This window comes from Helianthus annuus, chromosome 10, assembly GCF_002127325.2.
Source record: "Helianthus annuus cultivar XRQ/B chromosome 10, HanXRQr2.0-SUNRISE, whole genome shotgun sequence".
Lineage (NCBI taxonomy): Eukaryota > Viridiplantae > Streptophyta > Magnoliopsida > Asterales > Asteraceae > Helianthus > Helianthus annuus.
This window is the reverse complement of record NC_035442.2, coordinates 141,660,658-141,681,283: the sequence shown is the minus strand read 5'-3', so window position 1 is coordinate 141,681,283 and position 20,626 is coordinate 141,660,658. Positions and strand designations below refer to the sequence as shown.

Genomic DNA, 20,626 nt, shown 5'->3' with positions numbered 1-20,626 from the left:
GCCGCCATAAAAAAGGGGTATTAGGGGAGTATTAGAGGGGAGTTGACGTGGCACTATTTGGTTGGTTATGTGTAAGAGAGGGGACTCACCTCTTAGGTGAGCACCCCTTACACCCTTAGAAAAATAGAGAACTAACAAGGAGCTAGAACCTGCCCAAACACAATCTTACGGACACATAAGGGAACCAAAACTTGAAATTACACATCCTATGTTTTATCCACATGAAAGTTGTGCCTTTAATCTTCTTTCATTAACCTATTTTGATGGACAATATTTATGTTGTTGAGAACTGTCTCGTATCTGGCCCATTGTGTGCACTGCACGATCTTCTTTGTAGTTGAGACCTGGATCAAGCCTTTGTGTAGCTCGAATAATTAATCCCGATTTGAAAAGGTGAAGAAAGGCGGGATATTACACCACTTACTCACCAGATGCCAAACTGTATGTATATATCATGCAACATTAGTTTAACATGACATTTCTTTTGGAGAGAGCATCCACCGTGGGTATCCGACCAATCTCAGCCCTACACACAAAAACGTTGAATTTAATAGGCACAGGTCTACTCCATTGTAAGAGTGATTCACTGGCAAAGTGCATCGAGCATTGCACAACGGCGCAAAGATTTCACAAAGAATGCGTGTTTAAGAGTGTGTTTGAATCAACAATGTTTTGCCATTTTCATCCTTACCTTGTGACATTTCACAAAGAATGTGTGTTTAAGAGTGTGTGTTTGAATCAACAATGTTTTGCCATTTTCATCCTTACCTTGTGACAAAATAGCTCGTTTAACATCCATTTTTTCTCAAAAATATTTGATATAAATTTTATCGTTCGCTTTTCTGGACACGTAATTTTAGAACAACTATATCCATAAATAAGTTTAACAGCTTAATTGTTTTGTCATTTTTGTATAGTTTGTGAAAAGAAAAACTCTCCTGTATATATTGATCTTTATCTAGGGTTGTAAACAAATTGATTTAGGTTCATTAAGCTTTTATTAGACAAACTAAAGGTTCACGATCACATAACCAAACAAAATTTCGTCTTTGTTTGTTAAGGAAATGATTTTGTTCGCGTTCGGTCATTAATTTCATAAATGAACACAAAGAACAAACATCAGCAAACACAAACGGAGTTGTATGAACAAAAAAAAAATAATAATAAACGTTTATAATCCCATGCATTAGATATAGTCACCCAAAATAAATATAAAGTATTAACATACTTATCTGAAATACTTGGAAATAGTAATCACAAAATAAGGTTATCCAAAATAATGTCTCCAACTAAAACGCGTGGAACTTGGAAGCCGACGCGAGGTAGGAAAAAGGGAAGAGACGCATAAACTGTTGGATATAATGTTCAATTGTCGATTAAAATTCAACGTTACCGTCAAGGTACGACCCAAAGAGTTACACTTTGGGCAATGAACATTTCACGGTGTTTTAATCGTTAATCACTGGATCACGAAATAATAAGCGTAATAAAAGAAACTGGTAATTATTCAGAATAATTACGATGAGCCAGATTAATATTATAATTAATTTGTTAATTATAATAAATTATATATATTGTTAATTATTTAGATAATTAAAAAGAGAGATACTTGTTTTAATTATGAGATAATTATGGTGGAGTTGTGATTAGATTACAATTCCTAATCCTTTATATCTTTAAATAAAAGAATTCCTCCATAACTATCTTTTAGAGATATACGGCAAGTGTGATTCCATAGGGATATATGGAATTCATATAATAGGATTACTAAATAAAAAAAAGGGTATACGGAACTTTTAGTTGGGTAAAAGATTGCATGCTTTTCAAAAGGTTCATATATACTTTCATTGAAGTTCAAAACGATACAGAAAAGATAGGATACGAACTTCAATTTTCTTGGCCGTCGCAAATAGAAAAAGAAGAGAAAAAGGAGCTTCTAATTGATGCTAATTCTTTAAGTTCGTGTTTCTTCAATTACGCAAAAAGGTAAGTAAAGTTTATGAACTTTATTTTTCTTTAGTTTAAAGGTTTCGTTTGAAATCGTTTCAAACGAACAAATTCGATTTCGTGGTCAACGATCATCTAGCGAGATCGTTCGTTGAACCAAGGTGTCTGTCTTGGATGTCACGATTCTTTAATTTTATTATAACCTATTTTGATTGTAAAGAGATCACTGGTGGGAACGGTTTAGAACCGAACCTCGTGTACATGTTTTCCGCTGCGTTCAGTTTGTTTGACAAATTGACTAAAAATTATTTTCCAATAGTTACACGAAATTCCCAACAGTGGTATCAGAGCCACCTTACAAATCAAAGTAGGCTAATTTTATTATAGTGTCTGTAGATCTATAAAATAGTTAAAGGATTGCATGCTTAAAATCGAGCAGATTTGGCATAGGATCCTGTCACGTATAATAGTTATAGGCAAGTTTTATTAAGGCCAAACATGAACACTTGTCAAAGTTCTCTTTGACAAAATACTTGGCCTTATCCTATTTTGTTTAGCTTAATGATCGTACGATGCAAATCCGGGTTAAGATTTTTTTTTTGATAACACGCGTACTAAGTTAGTTTTTGGAGCTACACGCGTTAGATTAAGAAAATATTAAATATTAAAATAATGATTTTAATATCATCAAACTTAATTAAGAATTGTAATCGTAAAATTTTTTATTTTGAAAATAAAGTTACAAAAAAAAAGGTTTCGTGTGACTTTTAGTTTACAGTATTTAAAGTAAGTTTAGATTTTCTTTATATTAAAGTTTTTTTATTTATTGGATTGGATCCAAGATTAAGTGGGAGCACAAAAGGGTTTGTGCTACACTTAATGGGCTCGGTTCACGTTCTTAGGCTCGAACGAACCGAACATATTCTGAACCCGGAATTGCATATTTATTTATTTTGCGTTTTGCCATGAGATGTTTATTACGCCATAAAATTAATAACTAATACACGATCATTAAAACGACATTTTTAATAAAAGGTTTATTAAGTATTGGATAGGTAATTAAAATAAACAGTTTATTTTAAAATACAAAAATCAAAATTGGTTTTACAAAATTAAAAGTTAATTTGAAAACCGTAATTAATAAAAGTTATTAATTAAAATAAATTTACGACACGACCAATTTAGATTAAATAGGGTATTTAAAATTAATCGGTCGAGTGATTGAAAGGTGTTTCAAGTCGTCACAAATTAAAACGTAAAATTGATTTTTACAAAGGAATTGTATAGCCTATGTTCATGCCATAGGCCGTACAAGTATTTTAAAACGACCCGAACTGGTAATTTTAAAATATAACCCAAATTAAAATCGATATTCTACGCCACCCTAAATTAAGAACACCCGAACTGATATATCCGAACCCCTGGTGCTAGTGTTTACCCTGCATCCAGGCCTACGGTTTTGGTTAGGGGTAGTTCCGCGATTTCCATGCTTACATGGGCCGGGTTACAGTTCTGATTTGAGGACAAATATCACTTTTGCGACACGAGAGCGAATGTTAATGTTTACCCTGCATTCGTCTTCTACGGTTGTGAAAGTGGGCGTAGTTGGGGTTAACGTACCAATGCTTGACAACACTCGTCATGCAACCCCAAACCGAGAATTGTGTAGATGACACAATTGGTGATCGTCACCTACCCTTCAATCTATGCCAGTGAAGAGTGCTAAGTCCATTCACTGAGTTATGGGGAGATGGGATCTCATCCTAATTCCTAAAATTTTGTATATCTTGGGTCAAAATTGAATTAGGTTAATGCATGAAAATTACTAATAAAATTTTCTTCTAAATTCTACAGATGTCTACAAACAATTCTGATAACACCAAATTCTCGCTTAAGTCCATCCTTGAAAATGCTAAACTTGATAATTCTAACTTCATGGATTGGTACCGCAACCTGAAAATTGTTCTCAGGGCGGAGAAAAAGGCTTATGTCCTTAAAGGACCAATTCCTGAAGCACCTGCTGCTAATACGGGTCCAGCCCGCAGGACATGGGAAAAACATGTTGATGATTCCCAATATGTGACATGTCTTATGCTTGCTATGATGATTCCAGAACTTCAGAAGAATCTGGAAAACTTAGGCGCATATGAGATGAGTGAGCAGCTGAAAAACATGTTTCAGCAGCAAGCTCGTCATGAGTGTTTTGAGGTGATGAGATCTCTCATTACATGTCGCATGCAGGAAGGTACTTCGGTCAGTGCTCACGTACTGAAAATGAAGTCTTTCGTTGATCAACTGGAGCGTCTGAACGCACCCCTTAGTAATGAGTTAGCTACGGATGTGATCCTTAACTCGCTACCCAATTCATATCATCAGTTCGTAATGAACTATAACATGAATGGGTGGGAAAGAACGATCCCAGAGTTGCATCAGATGCTAAAAACTGCTGAGACAAACATCCCAACTAAGGGCAATCCAGTGCTGGCGATCAGGGAAGGAAGAATTACCAAGAAGAAGCAATCCAAGGGAAAAGGCAAGGCGAGTAAGCAAGACAAGGGCAAAGGCAAAAAGGTTGCCACTCCGAAGGCAAAGCCTCATAAAGATGCCAAGTGTTTTCACTGTGATGAGATCGGGCATTAGAAGAGGAATTGTCCCAAGTACCTGGCTGAGTTGAAGCTTAAGAAGCTGCAGATTGGAGAATCCTCAGGTATACATGTTATTGATCTACTTTCCTTTTCGAGCAAATCTTGGGTGTTTGACACTGGATGTGGTTTTCACATTTGTAATGATTTGCAGGGACTAAAAAGGATTAGGAAGCTGAAGCAGGGTGACTTAGAGCTGCACGTTGGGAACGGGCAGAATGTTGCTGTGAAGGCAGTTGGAGAATTTATTCTTGAATTACCTTCTGGATTGTTTATTTCTTTAGACAATGTTTTTTATGTTCCTAGTTTGACTAAGAATATTGTTTCTGTTTCTGCTTTAAGAGAACAAGGTTTTAATTATGCTTTTGATATTGTTAATGGTAGCATTTCTGCATTTTTAAATGGTGTGTTCTATTTTGAGGCTAAGCCTCACAATGGTGTCTATGAAATAGATACTTCTAACAATAGATCAAATAATATAGTATGCTCTCTTTCCTCTAAACGTGTTAAAACTAGCTTTAATCAAGCATATCGTTGGCATTGTCGTCTTGGCCATATTAACATTAATCGCATGAGGAAGCTCCAGACCGCAGGGATTCTAGAATCCACGGTTCAGGAGACTTATGATTTATGCGAATGTTGTCTAAGTGGCAAGATGACTAAGCCCCCTTTTACCGGAACTAGTGAAAGGGCCAAAGACCTGTTAGGACTCATACATACTGATGTATGTGGTCCATTCAGGACTATGTCAAGGAATGGGGAAAGATACTTCGTTACATTTACTGATGATTATAGTAGATATGGATATGTTTATCTTATGAAGTTTAAACATGAAACCTTTGAAAAGTTCAAAGAATTCCAAAATGAAGTACAGAATCAACTAGGGAAAACGATTAAGGCACTTCGATCCGATCGAGGTGGTGAATACATTAATCAAGAGTTTGATGAACATCTCAAGAAGTGTGGGATTATATCCCAACTAACTCCACCCGGAACACCACAACTCAATGGTGTGTCTGAGAGGAGAAATCGAACCTTATTAGATATGGTTCGATCAATAATGTGTCGTACAAACTTACCACACTCCTTTTGGAGTTATGCTCTTGAAACTGCTACACGTCTTGTGAATATTGCTCCTACTAAAAAGGTAGAAAAGACACCATATGAGATGTGGCATGGTAAACCACCTAAAGTCTCTTACCTTCGCATATGGGGATGTAACGCTTATGTTACCAGTGAGTCTTCGGACAAACTTGATCCTCGTGGTGAAAAGGTTGTTTTCATTGGATATGCATATCCGGTTGGTTATTATTTCTATAATCCTGCTGAAAATAGAGTTTTCACTAAGCGTCGAGGAACATTCCTAGAGGATGAGCTTATGGCGCGAGGAATTGGAGATAATCTTGTGGATCTTGAGGAAATTCGAGAACCACAAATTAATCAACCAATAGTCGAATCTGCCTCTCAACAAAATATTGTTGAACCTGAACCTGAGAGGATTCAGGAATCTGATGTAACACTAGGCGTCCGCAGAAGTACGAGGGATCGTCATGAACCTAATCGGTATTCACCTGATAGGTACGTCTTGATAATAGATCAAGAAGAGCCCTCAACCTACAAAGCTGCGATTTCAGGTAACGAATCTGAAAAATGGCTCGAAGCCATGGGCGTCGAGATGCAATCCATGTATGACAACCAAGTATGGGATTTGGTTGAACTTCCTCCCGAATGTCGGAGTGTAGAAAGTAAATGGGTTTTCAAGTTGAAAACAGACATGGATGGAAATGTGCAAACCTATAAGGCTCGGTTGGTTGCTAAAGTATTTACTCAGACTCAAGGAGTTGATTATGAGGAAACCTTCTCGCCAGTAGCCATGCTTAAGTCTATTAGGATTCTACTTGCCATAGCCGCGTATTATGACTATGAGATATGGCAAATGGATGTCAAAACCGCGTTCCTAAATGGACACCTTACAGAAGATGTCTATATGGAGCAGCCTGAAGGTTTTGTAGATCCTAAGAATCCAAAGAAAGTTTGCAAGTTGAATAAATCCATTTATGGATTGAAACAAGCATCTCGAAGCTAGAATCTTCGTTTTGATCAGAAAATCAAACAATTTGGTTTTATCAAAAACGAAGATGAGCCATGTGTTTACAAGAAGGCAAGTGGGAGTTCTATTACTTTTCTGATCCTGTATGTAGATGACATACTTCTCATTGGAAACGATATCCCAATGCTGCAGGATGTTAAATCCTTGCTTGGTAAATGTTTCTCAATGAAGGATCATGGAGAAGCTGCTTATATTCTAGGAATAAAGATTTATAGAGATAGATCTAAGCGGCTACTTGGACTTAGTCAAAGTACGTATATCGATAAGGTCATTCGGCGCTTTTCGATGCAAGATTCCAAGAAGGGTCTCTTGCCAATGGCAAGTGGAACCGTACTGAATAGTCATCAGTGTCCCAAATTGGACAAAGATAAAGAGGATATGAAAAAGGTTCCATATGCCTCTGCTATTGGTTCCATCATGTATGCCATGTTATGTACTAGACCGGACGTATCGTTTGCTCTGAGTTTGACTAGCAGATATCAACAGAATCCTGGTAAAAGTCACTGGATTGCTATGAAAAATATCCTAAAGTACTTAAAAAGAACTAAGGATATGTTTCTGATATTTGGCGGTTTGGAAGAAGAGCTGAAAGTAAAATGTTACACTGACGCAAGCTTCCAAACGGATCGTGACGATTCACGATCTCAGACAGGCTATGTTTTTACTTTAAATGGTGGTGCTATAACTTGGAAGAGTTCTAAGCAAAGCGTGGTGGCCCAGTCGACCACTGAATCAGAATATATAGCGGCTTCAGAAGCTGCTAAGGAGGCTGTTTGGATGAAAAAGTTCATTGCTGATCTCGAAGTTATACCAAGCATACAGAAGCCTATCGAGATATTTTGCGACAATACAGGTGCAATTGCTCAGGCAAAGGAACCAAGGTCGCATCACAGCACGAAGCATATTCTCAGAAAATTCCACTACATACGGGAAGTTTTGGAAAGAGGAGACATCGTAGTAGAGAAAATTGATACTGATCAGAATCTAGCGGACCCGTTTACTAAGCCTATACCTCAAGTGAAACACGAGAAGCATGCAGATAGTATAGGTCTTAGATATGCTAGACAGTGGGTTTGATTTTGTAATTTAGTAATTTGGTGCATTTTGAACTGTAAACAATATTTTATGTTTATTTGAATTTAATGGTTGAATGTCTTTTAAACTATTATATTTGTGTTCAAATATTAGTACGTTAGGTATCTATGAATATTGTATTCTAAAATGTCCGTAGTCTATCAGATTCGTGAGAACCAATCTGGTAAAAGACTATTGTGAATTAGATGGTTGATCCATATAATGGATACTCAAAGTGTTGAGAACCATATTCACTGATATGATTAGTTGAACATATTGGGCGTAACTCGTTTCAAAATGATCTTCATGGATCTTAGTCATAAGACGTTTTGAATAGGTACGATCATTGTATCCTTAGACCTGCGGTACATACTAGAACTAACTTAAATGAATGGTTGCTCTTTGATTCTATCTAACGCTGTACGTAACTGGCAGTAATAAGGATAGTTTTGGGAATGATCTGAAGTTTAGTGGGAGTTGTTTGTAGCCAAAGGGATCTATACTTCTATACTTAGAAGAAGAACACTCTGGCGCCTTTCGTTGATTTGAACTGGTGTTGAACGCGTGGCCACGCTCGAACTAATAATAGTTTGATAAACCACTTCAAATCAAGAACGAAATTAGAAATGGTTGAATAATATATGAGAATGAATTGGATCCATGTCTCTTGTTCAACAAGTGTTCAATACAGAGGGATAAATGAGTCGATAACCAGGGCTATAGTATTTGCATAACCAAAGGTTTGATTAGTGCAAAGAATTAGTTGACATAAATTTGTCATACCTTACCGGGGGCAATATGATGCAGCTAGGCACCCACTATTGTCTACATTGAAACTTAATCGGCCAATCGACCAAGTGGGAGATTGTTGGATATAATGTTCAATTGTCGATTAAAATTCAACGTTACCGTCAAGGTACGACCCAAAGAGTTACACTTTGGGCAACGAACATTTCACGGTGTTTTAATCGTTAATCACTGGATCACGAAATAATAAGCGTAATAAAAGAAACTGGTAATTATTCAGAATAATTACGATGAACCAGATTAATATTATAATTAATTTGTTAATTATAATAAATTATATATATTGTTAATTATTTAGATAATTAAAAAGAGAGATACTTGTTTTAATTATGAGATAATTATGGTGGAGTTGTGATTAGATTACAATTCCTAATCCTTTATATTTTTAAATAAAAGAATTCCTCCATAACTATCTTTTAGAGATATACGGCAAGTGTGATTCCATAGGGATATATGGAATTCATATAATAGGATTACTAAATAAAAAAAAAAGGGTATACGGAACTTTTAGTTGGGTAAAAGATTGCATGCTTTTCAAAAGGTTCATATATACTTTCATTGAAGTTCAAAACGATACAGAAAAGATAGGATACGAACTTCAATTTTCTTGGCCGTCGCAAATAGAAAAAGAAGAGAAAAAGGAGCTTCTAACTGATGCTAATTCTTTAAGTTCGTGTTTCTTCAATTACGCAAAAAGGTAAGTAAAGTTTATGAACTTTATTTTTCTTTAGTTTAAAGGTTTCGTTTGAAATCGTTTCAAACGAACAAATTCGATTTCGTGGTCAACGATCATCTAGCGAGATCGTTCGTTGAACCAAGGTGTCTGTCTTGGATGTCACGATTCTTTAATTTTATTATAACCTATTTTGATTGTAAAGAGATCACTGGTGGGAACGGTTTAGAACCGAACCTCGTGTACATGTTTTCTGCTGCGTTCAGTTTGTTTGACAAATTGACTAAAAATTATTTTCCAATAGTTACACGAAATTCCCAACATAAACAACATGAGAACTAGAGCTTCTAGTTTAAATGTAAGAGTAATAAACCGAAAAAAAAACCTAAACAATTTTATAAGTTTAAACCTTAAGCATAAAAAATATAAAATATAAGTTTTTTAATAACTAAACATAAACGAATGTAAACGAACAAACATTAACGAATACAAAATAATGTAAACGACCAGAAATATTTTAATAAACACAATACTAAACGTTTACAAATACAATTAAACGATAATAACTTACGTTTATGTTCCTATGTTAATTTACTAGATTTACCACCCGCCGCAATACGGCGGGGGATTCAATAGTTATATATCATGTTAGATGAAAGGCAAATGTTTCTCACATGACCACGAGACTGTGTGTAAAACCGAGAAAAAAATAACTAAGTCGATCTCTGACTCGCACGTTGCGACAAACCTATAAAACGGGGAAAAATAGACGCACTGCGACGGACATGTCAAACAGGAAAAAATAGATGAAAAACGTTTAAAGGAAAATGTTTCTCACATGACCACGAGCCTGTTTGTAAAACCGAGAAAAAAATAACTAAGTCGATCTCTGACTCGTACGTTGCGACAAACCTATAAAAAGGGGAAAAATAGACGCGCTGCGACGGACATGTCAAACAGGAAAAAATAGATGAAAAACGTTTAAAGGCAAATGTTTCTCACATGACCACGAGCCTGTGTGTAAAACCGAGAAAAAAAATAACTAAGTCGATCTCTGACTCGCACGTTGCGACAAACCTAGGGGAAAAATAGACGCGCTGCGACGGACATGTCAATCAGGAAAAAATAGATGAAAAACGTTGAACCCCATACACACGTTGTGACGTGTTAAGTCGGAAATTTAGAACGACACGTTAAACAGAGAACTTATGAAAGATGAAATGTATATAAAAGACTAAAGTTGAAAGTAAAAAAAATGTTGAGATTAAATTGCAAAAGATGAAAAGCTTTGGATTGAAAGTAAAAAAAAATTAAAGGGGTTAAATTGCAAAAGATGAAAACTTTTGAATTAGAAGTGAAAAATCAAATTAATCAAAGGGGTTAAAATACCAAAGATCGAAACTTTAGACTTAAAATGCCAAAGATTGAAACTTTAGAGTTAAAAAGTAAAAAAAAAATGTTGAGATTAAATTGCAAAAGATGAAAAGTTTTGGGTTGAAAGTAAAAAAAATTAAAGGGGTTAAATTGCAAAAGATGAAAACTTTTGAGTTAGAAGTGAAAAATCAAATTAATCAAATGGGTTAAAATACCAAAGATCGAAACTTTAGACTTAAAATGCCAAAGATTTAAACTTTAGAGTTAAAAAAGAAATCATTTAAACAAAAGAGATAAATAAATTTAGTTAAATTGATGTTTAATATTATTATTATTTAATAAAGAGATAAATAAAAAACTAAGGGTGAGAAATTACCAGAGAATGACACGTGTCCAAAAAGGATTTTTATTTATTAGTATAGAATGATTAAATAAACAAACGTAAAGAAACTACTCACCAGCAATATATAGCAATTCCATGAAATTTAAATGCTATTAGAGTCACATTTTTGGTCCAAATATCCACCGACTACAATTAAATGGACCCAATGATGTTACATGTCGTAAGGGGCGAAGTATAATCCTTCGAACTTTTCGTCCAGTAGTGTTATATATGTAGTTTTCGTATAAAAATTTTTGGATATATACGTTTTCAACCCTGGTTTTATAGAAATTTTTTGATACATACGTGTTGGACCCGTAATTCGAGTCAAGCTTGTCACTGCATGTCGCATTATAAAATATAATTCACGACTGTTCCAAAAATAAACAGACAGCCGTGCGCCAAGTGATAAAATCGGAATTCAACAGTGACTTCATGGCGGAATTCAAGGTTGTTGCAGTGATCGGCGCCGGCCAGATGGGCTCCGGCATAGCTCAACTTGCGGCGGTTGCCGGTTCCGATGTCTGGCTCCTCGATAAAGATGCCGGAGCTCTCCACGGCGCCAAGGGTTCTATCTCTAACTCCGTTCAACGTTTTGTCAACAAAGGTCAACTCTCCAAGGTTTCACTCAACCTGTCTTTAAACCCATAAATCCCCAATCTATTGACAATTATTACAATTAGGGTTTGTCTTTAGATCTTTGGAATCAATCTGTTCATATTGATTATTTTAGTTTTATAAAAAGTTGTTATAAATTAGAATATTAATATATGATATATGGATTAAGATGCCTGTTAACTGATAGATTATACAATATTTACTTGACAGGAGGTAGGAATTAAGGCTCTAGAGCGTCTAAAATATACTTCGAATCTCGAAGATCTTCGATATGCAGATATTGTAATAGAAGCCATTGTAGAATCTGAGGATGTGAAGAAGAAACTGTTTGCAGAACTAGATAAAATCGTCAAAGGGTCCGCCATTTTGGCGTCCAATACGAGTTCTATCTCCATTACTCGTCTTGCAACTGCGACAAAACGACCACAGCAGGTGATCGGTATGCATTTCATGAACCCCCCTCCAATCATGAAACTTGTTGAGATAATCCGCGGTGCGGATACGTCGGATGAAACGTTCACCGCTACGAAAACTTTAGCAGAGAGGTCTTAACTGTTTGCTGTTTACTGCTTACTGTCAAATGTGTCTTCTAGAATTATATTTTCGACATGATTTTACTGTTGTGTGTTTAAAACTTAAAATATTACAGGTTTGGCAAGACGGTTGTTTGTTCACGGGATTATGCGGGGTTCATTGTGAACCGGATACTAATGCCAATGATTAACGAAGCTTTTCACGCACTGTATACGGGGGTCGCAACGAAGGAAGATATTGATGCAGGGATGAAGTTAGGGACTAATCAACCGATGGGCCCTCTAGAGCTTGCAGACTTTATCGGGCTTGATGTATGTTTGTCCATTTTGAAAGTTCTACATTCTGGGCTAGGGGATGTTAAATACGCGCCCTGCCCTCTTCTGGTGCAGTATGTCGATGCGGGTCGGCTTGGCAGAAAACGAGGTATTGGAGTTTACAGTTATGTTAAATCACCCAAACAGTCATCTCGTCTTTAAACGTCTTATGAGAACAACTGTTGTAATAGTATGTGTTATAGTATGAGTTTTAAACTTGTTATTGTAAGACTAATGTGAGAAATAAGGTTCTTTAATACACTTGATGGTGTTATTAATGAAAGTCCCTTAAAAGCCCTTTTAATTTTGTATTTAAGTGGCCAAAAGAATGACCCCACAAGTAAGTGAGGAACAGGCTGTGGGTAATTTTTGTTATCCCCACTTTGACTCTGAAAGGGATTGAATTGGAATCCTATAATTGAGCTACATATTTTTTAAATTATAAAAGGGCATTTGTAATGTAAAGTTAGGTAAAAGCTTATGTTAAATAAGTCCCTCATCTGGAAACTTTGAGAATTAGCTAGAGAGGTGTGTGTGTGTGTGTGAAGGAGAGAGAGAGAGAGAGATGAAGTTCTTGTTTCAGTGTCCTTGTTGTTCTTGTTTCTGCTTTATGAAGCCAAAAAAGGGGAAACCAAAGGAGAAAGAAGGCAAGGATGAGAAGAAAACAGAGTGAATGATTTAAAGCATACAGATTTGTGCTGCATTTTCTTGAAATATGATTTTGGTAATTTGGTATTGCTATTAGCAAATGTGTTATGTACTGATGATCTTTGGTTTCACAATAATCAAATAAATGTTAATTTAGCTGGTTCTAGATTCCCTGTTATAAAATAGGTTTCTGGATCTCTTTGGTTTATGTTCTGAATTAAAGATTCTTGTTTTGTTGTTGATTGTGTTGTGCATTCATAATCCATCAAGATAATGTTGTACATTACTGAATTCTTGATCTCAATTGCTTGTGGTTTAGATTTTTTTGCTACTGGTTTTCATCTGATTTGTTTTTCCAAGAGGAACATGTACCTTTTGCTCTTTTAAAGCTTCTTGGACTCTTTATGACATAGTCAAAAGATGCCCATAATTTCTGCCGTAAAAGGGAGTTGAAATTATTAAAAGTGCAATTATGGGTTTTAACCTTTTGTGGAAGAAAAATGGTATAGCTATGTAAAAGTTGATACATTTTTCTTATATTCAGCAAACTATAATTGACCTTTTAAACCCTTGCATAATTTTGGTTTTATTTAAAAAATAAAACATGTAATTCACAAACAGTAAACAAAAATGCCATCCAAAGCAATTTGTGCATGTTAAAGCCTAAAGTCATAGTCCAAGGTTCTCAACTTAGATTAGACACCTTCAATGCTAAGGGCGTTTACAATCCGGTTTTGATTGTTTATAGGTCAAATTGTCATTGTCGGTTTTTAATCTTCTAAACCGAAACAAGTATTTACATTGCATGTATAGCTCAAGAAATCAAAGAACAAGAGTAACTTATCCACAAGCAGAAAACAAACTATTATATATGAAACACAAACAGGAGAATCAAGAAATGTATGTATTATTCATTTGCTCACGAGATGAAACCAATATCAATATCTCCCAGGAAAATCGGTCAGGATATGTATGTAATTTCGCACAAAATCGTACATGAATGATCACATAGGAGAGTCAAGATATGTTTGGAAGATGAACCAAATACTCATTTGCTCACAAGATAAAAGCAATTCCTCTCATTAAAGGGATATTGCTACCGACTTAAACTCAGCCAAACAAGAATCTAATATCTTCTGGCGCTTCCGAAGAGACTCCCTTTCATTCTGAAGAATTTCAATTGCTCCAGGTGCAACAAACATATCCATGAATTTATCATCTCTTACACCAAATAAGTCCAGTCCCAATGCTACCAGAAGACGTTCACGGCTAAAACACAAATATAATATGTAAGTTTCAACATCTATCTGAGTCGGTTTGGTTTTAAGAGGAAAAAAAATGTCATAATAAAATATCGATACCATGGTAATAGAAATCCTGAATTCAAAGCTGCAGTTACACTCCGTTCAACCAAAACTTCACGCATACGTGCAAAATGTTGGGCGGCTAATGAGCATATCTCATTGTGGGTTGATCCTTGTTGCAAACCGTTTTGACTAGCCACATTGCCCAACATTTTGTTTTCACCTAGTATTCTGGGATGGCGTTTTCTTGCTCCATCTTCAATCAAATTTCCATGTTCGTTTGCTGCTGCTTTTAGGAGCTCATAGGTTGTTGCTTCTTGATCCTTCTTACTATTATTATTATTATTATTATTATTATTATTGTTATTTACTGGAGGTATGTTTTCTTGATCTGATAACTCAAGGCATGATGTCTGGTAACCAAAAGTCGAGTTTGGGCCTGGCCCATACAAGAGATCAGTCTCATAGCACACTTGAGAATACGGGCTTGTGATCGAATCCAAGTGTTGTCGAACGAGTTGCTTGCATTGTTTTGCAAGATCTTGTATGAAACAATTGTAAGAACGCCTTAACGCAGCATGAAAACCGACATACCCATCCATATCCCCAGTTTTCTTCCCACCTGTCAATTAAACCACAAAATTTGTATTTTTGTTCAATTATATTCATACAATAATATTAAAGTTCTTACAATCAAGGAGAAGTTCTTGATTCCTCTCCATGGCAAGATCAAACAGGTTTCTTAACACAAAAGCAAGTCGTTCACACGCAATATCAAGAAGCGGTGCAAGCCATGATCTGGCACCCGCACGCGCGATCTCTGCAGCAGCCTCTGCGATTCTCGTTCCACCTCCTCTTCCAGTATGTGCAAGTATTATATTTGTCATCTGTCAAAACGATAAGTCACTCGACTTGTTTATAGCCCAACAAATAATAATTTTCATATCTTATAGAGTAAAATGCCATTTTCGTCCCTGAGGTTTGGCCAGTTTTGCGACTTTCGTCCAAAGCATAGTCACATGGATCGCGGTTCGCTCCGGTACGGGAACGTGGAACGGGATCGCAATTCGCTAGGTCCCTAAAATTCGGTACGATGAGGGGTAGGCTCATTTCGGATCGATCCGGTACGATGTACCATATAATGTGGTACGATGTACGGTACTGGTTAAACTACGTGCTATTTTTATAAATTTATATGTTAAAGGACTAAACATAAACTATTCAAGATAAAGGGAGTTAATGGAGAAATAGCAACTTTTTACTAAACTCTTTGTTATAAATTAGTTCTAAAAGTATAATAAAGGAAACTAGAGGGTGTAAAGTGATAAAAAAGTAAGTTGATTTAAAACCCTAAAAAATAGAACGATGATGAGAGCGCCGCTCTGTACATTCTTTCTCCCTTCTCATCTCCATCTTCCATCAGAGAGATTAAGTTCAGCCAGAGCTTCCGTTGCTCCTGGGAATATTCCGGCAACAACAAAAGCGGTTCATGGCTGCATCTTGGGCAAGGACATGCGGCCAACTTTCCAATTCTGGTTCGGTTCGATGTTCCAACGGATTTTCATACGTGTCTCGAATTATGGAAGATCGCGATCCCAATACCATGTAATACGATTTAATTCCGTAGGTGGGAACGCCAATTTCAACATCGAAATCGCGATCCAGGTCGATCCGGGATCGCGAACGTACCGCGAATGGGATCGTGCGAATTGGATCGTAGATCGTGGGTAACCTAGCGAATTATGTGACTATGGTCCAAAGGTTTGTTTTTTCACAACATCTGGAACCAAAAGATTTGAAATCTTGCCATTTTCATCCGGCTTATTAACTCCATCCATTTTTCTTGTCAGGGATATTTCCCCCGGCTTAACGGAGAAAAATGGATGGAGTTAACGACCCGGATGAAAATGGAAAGATTTCAAACCTTTTGGATCTAGATGCAAAAAAACAAGCATTTGGACGGAAGTCGCAAAACTGACCAAACCTCAGGGACGAAAATGGCATTTTACTTTATTATATTTCAAGTGCATTTATGATTCTACCTTCTGCCTTGAAACAGTAGGGCATTCAACGGAATAAGCAGCCAATCTAAATTCATGCATAACTCTTTCAAAAGCAGCACCACCGTAAAGGCGCATGGTGGAATTCGGCGGTTTTATATTAGAAATTACTCCGGGCCAACTCCCCATACCACATTCTGATTTTTCTTCTTCGGTTGTTTTCCCCCATTGCTCGGGGTCAGGATCTGCCGCTCCGTCTAACAATGCTCCCTGCAGTATTTCAAACAACGATCTCGTTAGTTGAACATACTAAACCGTTGTTCTGGTAGTTACGAATTAATGAATGAATGAATGAATTCATACCACATGGTTGCAGATGGAGGATGCAAACGACATTGAAGATCGTCTGAGGTGAGCCACATCAGAAGTTGCTTGTATTTTGGAGTCCAGGATGTTTAATTGAGCAGTCACTTCACTGCAACGTTGCTCAAGCAAAGCTAACGTTGCGGGTGTAGCTTCTTTGTATTTCTTTTGAAGCTCGGATTCCAAATAATCTCTCAGACGACCAAAACCTATGTGGGATTTGTATGTTTCTTCATCATATCCGCCTTTGACGTTTTCTTTCAGGTGGCGTAAAACATCTGAATCCACTTGAGATATTTGCTTCCTAAATTCATCGTTTGAAACTTCAGTTCGTTCTTTAGGTAGGGCCACGAAGAACGGGTGTGTTTTCTCTCCAAGGTAACCACTTGCACTCAAGTATCGATCCACCTCCCATCGTTCAGTAAATTCCTTGAGTCGGTTATCAAACTTGGAGACGACAATTAATGTTCTTCGAAAGGTTGGATCAATGTTACGAATGGCATCCAGCCACAAAGACGAGCACCACTCCACGCTACTTTGTTGAAGGAATAAAAGGATGCGATTAGGTGGGCTAGCTAACGATATCACCATTGAGAGAATTTCTTCTGGTGTGCTTTCTGGTTCGCCCTTTTTCGCCTACCAAATGTGGTTATTATTATGAATTATAACTATGTTTGGATACACATGCTCCTTTTCTCAAAAGCATAGTAAAGTTTTGTATAAGTTACCTTGAGAACAAATCCCGGAGTGTCGATAATGGTGAGATTGGGACAATGGGCATACTCGGCTCTCATCACAATCGGTTTAGAAGAGACAGCAGTTTTAGTCTGCTTTAAGAGTGCCTCAGTTCTTGATTTGATGGTATCTGCAATTTCTGCTGATAACACAATAGGCCTGCCATATTCTTCAGAATCTTCCTCCTGACACGTTATTTCAAACTTCAGTATCACTCATACACACAAAAGAAACAACTAAAACTCTTGTTTGAAGGTCAACACAACAAGCTTAATGCATTGTGCGGTGGTTAATTTCTTACCAACTGAAACTCGTTTAACGCTAACGTAATAGTATTCAAACATGAGCAGTAGACACAAATAACCGTAGCGTGGTCTATACTTTCAAATTACAATACTAAACCCTAACTAAGCAACAAAATCAAATCTATATGATTCAATGGTCATGTATACACAAAAATGAAACAACTAAAACTCTTGTTATATTCCAAATTTGAAACTCTTTTTACACTAACAGAATAATATCCAAATATGAGCAATAATCACACAAAAATGCTGATCCTGATCATATTTCTTCTAAATCCAAACCCTAACTACACATTCTCTAAATGATCAATAACATTCAGGAACTATAAACCCTAACTAAACAGCAACAAATTCAAACGAATATGAGCAAGTAAAAGAACAATTGACCTGAAACCGGCACCGAGGATCAAGAGCGGTAGGATCATGGACCATCTGGAGTATGAGTGGGCGGCGGGTGCCCATTTCGACCTCGCGTACATTGAATCGGAAACCAAGAAGAGCTTCTAGAAGCGAGCTTTTACCGTCCGATTGACCTCCGAGTGCAACGATCTCAGGAATAGGAAGCTTTTCTCCGAATGCGACGACGGCAGACTGAAGGCGGTTGTAGGCTTCGAATCGGGACTTGGAGAAAGAAGAAGAGTCAGTGGTTTCGTGGTGGTTTGTTGACACCGGAGAAGAAGATGAAAATGTATCGTTGGTTGTGTATGCAGCTGGTGGTTTCATGAAGGCGACGGAGGCCGCCATTGTAGGTTGAGCGAGTTGCAGAGAGAGAGAGAGAGAGTAGAGAGAGAGAGAGAGAGAGAGAGTTAGTTTGAAAAAAGGCGGTGGCAGTTATGGAGGAACCAACCGTTTTGGTAAAAATATATCTGTTAAAAAAATTGGGGATGATTGGTCTAAATTTTTATACAAAATATTTGTCTCATAAAAATATTTATCGTGTTTTCTTTTTCTGGTATTCTTTTTGTTTTTCTTTAGAGTTAATTACTGTTTTCGTCCCTGTGGTTTGTCAAAAATCACTATTTCAGCCCATTAGTTTAAAAATTACGATTTCAGTCCCTGTTGTTTCACTTTCGTAACCATTTCAGTCCACCTCGTAACCATTTCAGTCCATGTACTTAACAGAATAATGGATTGAAATGGTTACGAAAGTGAAACCACAGGGACTGAAATGGTTACGGAAATGAAACCACAGGGACTGAAATCGCAATTTTTAAACTAATGGACTGAAATAGTGATTTTTGACAAACTACAGGAACGAAAACAGTAATTAACTCTTTTCTTTAACAACAAACTAAGAATCTTCTAATCTATTCAGAGGCGGATCTAGAGTCAAATAGGGGGTTCCCAGGAACCCGTTCTGTTTGTAATTTATAGTGTAAAAGCATATAGAAAATTCTGAAGGAACTCTTTAGTTTTTTATAAGGGAACCTATAACTAGTTTTGTTTGTTGCTCCACTGGCAAGGCATGTGGTGTATAAGTTTGAGGTTCCAAGTTCGATTCTAGTCTGTGCATTTTGTTTCTTTTTTTTTTTTTTTGTTTTCCTTTTCCCTTTTCCCCCCTTAAAAACGAATTTAGGAATTAAAAACACAACGTCCTCTGATTTTATGTTTTAATTTGTTGATTTTAAGATTCAATATGTTAGGTTTATCTTTATGGGCACACATATAAATACATTACACTTATTATTGGCTTTCATTATCGCCAGAAATTAGAGGAGGCAATCTTGACCCAAAGTCTTCCAAGTGGGTCATTTTGGGTTGCTTTTAAAATTATATGGGTTGGTTTGGGTAAGATATTTTAACTAAATGGGTCACAATGGGTCACTTGAAATTCCATCTTGTTATTTTCGGGTCAAAGCGGGTCGACAACATTAAAGAAATGGGTCGATGTGGGTTAGTGTCTTAAAGAACAAGGGTAGGTTTCGGATCGGAATGGGTTTCGAGCCGGCACAAGTATTCGCACGAGATGGTTTACGGAACGAAACGAAATGGGTTTTGGATCGGAACGGGTTCAATTCAAATTGAGTTTCGGGCCGAGACGGGTTTCGGCACGACGCAGGTTTTGGATCGGAACGGGGTCGGTTCGGGTCGGGTTTCGGGCCCACACGGGTTTCTGCACGGGACGGTTTCGGATCGCAACGGGTTTTGGGCCGACACGAGTTTCCGCACGAGACGAGTTTCGGGTCGGGACAAGTTTCGTACCGTTTCGACCCGTACCGTTATGACGCGTACCGTTTCCACGCGAATCGTTTCGATGCGAATCGCTTCGACTCGTACCGTTTCGACGCGTACCCTTTCGACGCAAACTGTTTCTACGCGAACAGTTTGACCCGTATCGTTTCGCCCAGTACCGTTTTGAATCGAACCGTTTCGACCTGTACCGTTTCAACCAGTACCGTTTCGAATCGAACCGTTTCGACCAGAACTTTTTAGAATTGAACCATCTTCAAAAAAAAGTAGGAACCGAATGTTTATATAGAAAACGATATGTTTAGTCTGCACATGCACAAAGGCAAAAATATAAAATCAAATACGTACACACATTGTCTTATTCGTTCTTTTGTAGTTTTCAACTCACAAAAATTATTATGCAACGATTAATACGTTACAGTTACTTTTATGTAATTTGTCATAATTTTCACCATGGCTTAGGCTATAAGCATGGGTATGGGGACGTGGGTTGGGTTGTGATTGTCCACGTGGGATGTGGGTTTAAGCAGTATCGTTTCAACCCGTACCGTTTCGAGCAATATCGTTTTGAATCGAACCGTTTCGACCCGTGGCGTTTCAACCAGT

General features: G+C 37.1%; 2 protein-coding genes across 2 annotated transcripts; one reads left to right on the top strand and one right to left on the bottom strand.

Moving 5' to 3' along the window:
* Window positions 1-11,378: 11,378 nt before the first annotated feature.
* On the top strand, window positions 11,379-13,365 carry LOC110885715 (3-hydroxybutyryl-CoA dehydrogenase). Its single transcript, XM_022133424.2, has 3 exons — window positions 11,379-11,630; window positions 11,838-12,172; window positions 12,277-13,365. The coding sequence occupies exons 1-3, from the start codon at window positions 11,445-11,447 to the stop codon at window positions 12,635-12,637; spliced, it is 882 nt and encodes a 293-aa protein (XP_021989116.1). The 5' UTR covers window positions 11,379-11,444; the 3' UTR covers window positions 12,638-13,365.
* A 643-nt stretch (window positions 13,366-14,008) lies between these two features.
* On the bottom strand, window positions 14,009-18,669 carry LOC110885716 (dynamin-related protein 5A). Its single transcript, XM_022133425.2, has 7 exons — window positions 18,218-18,669; window positions 17,519-17,710; window positions 16,791-17,426; window positions 16,470-16,697; window positions 15,119-15,314; window positions 14,485-15,049; window positions 14,009-14,392 (listed from the first exon to the last, which is right to left on the bottom strand). The coding sequence occupies exons 1-7, from the start codon at window positions 18,572-18,574 to the stop codon at window positions 14,206-14,208; spliced, it is 2,361 nt and encodes a 786-aa protein (XP_021989117.1). The 5' UTR covers window positions 18,575-18,669; the 3' UTR covers window positions 14,009-14,205.
* Window positions 18,670-20,626: the final 1,957 nt, after the last annotated feature.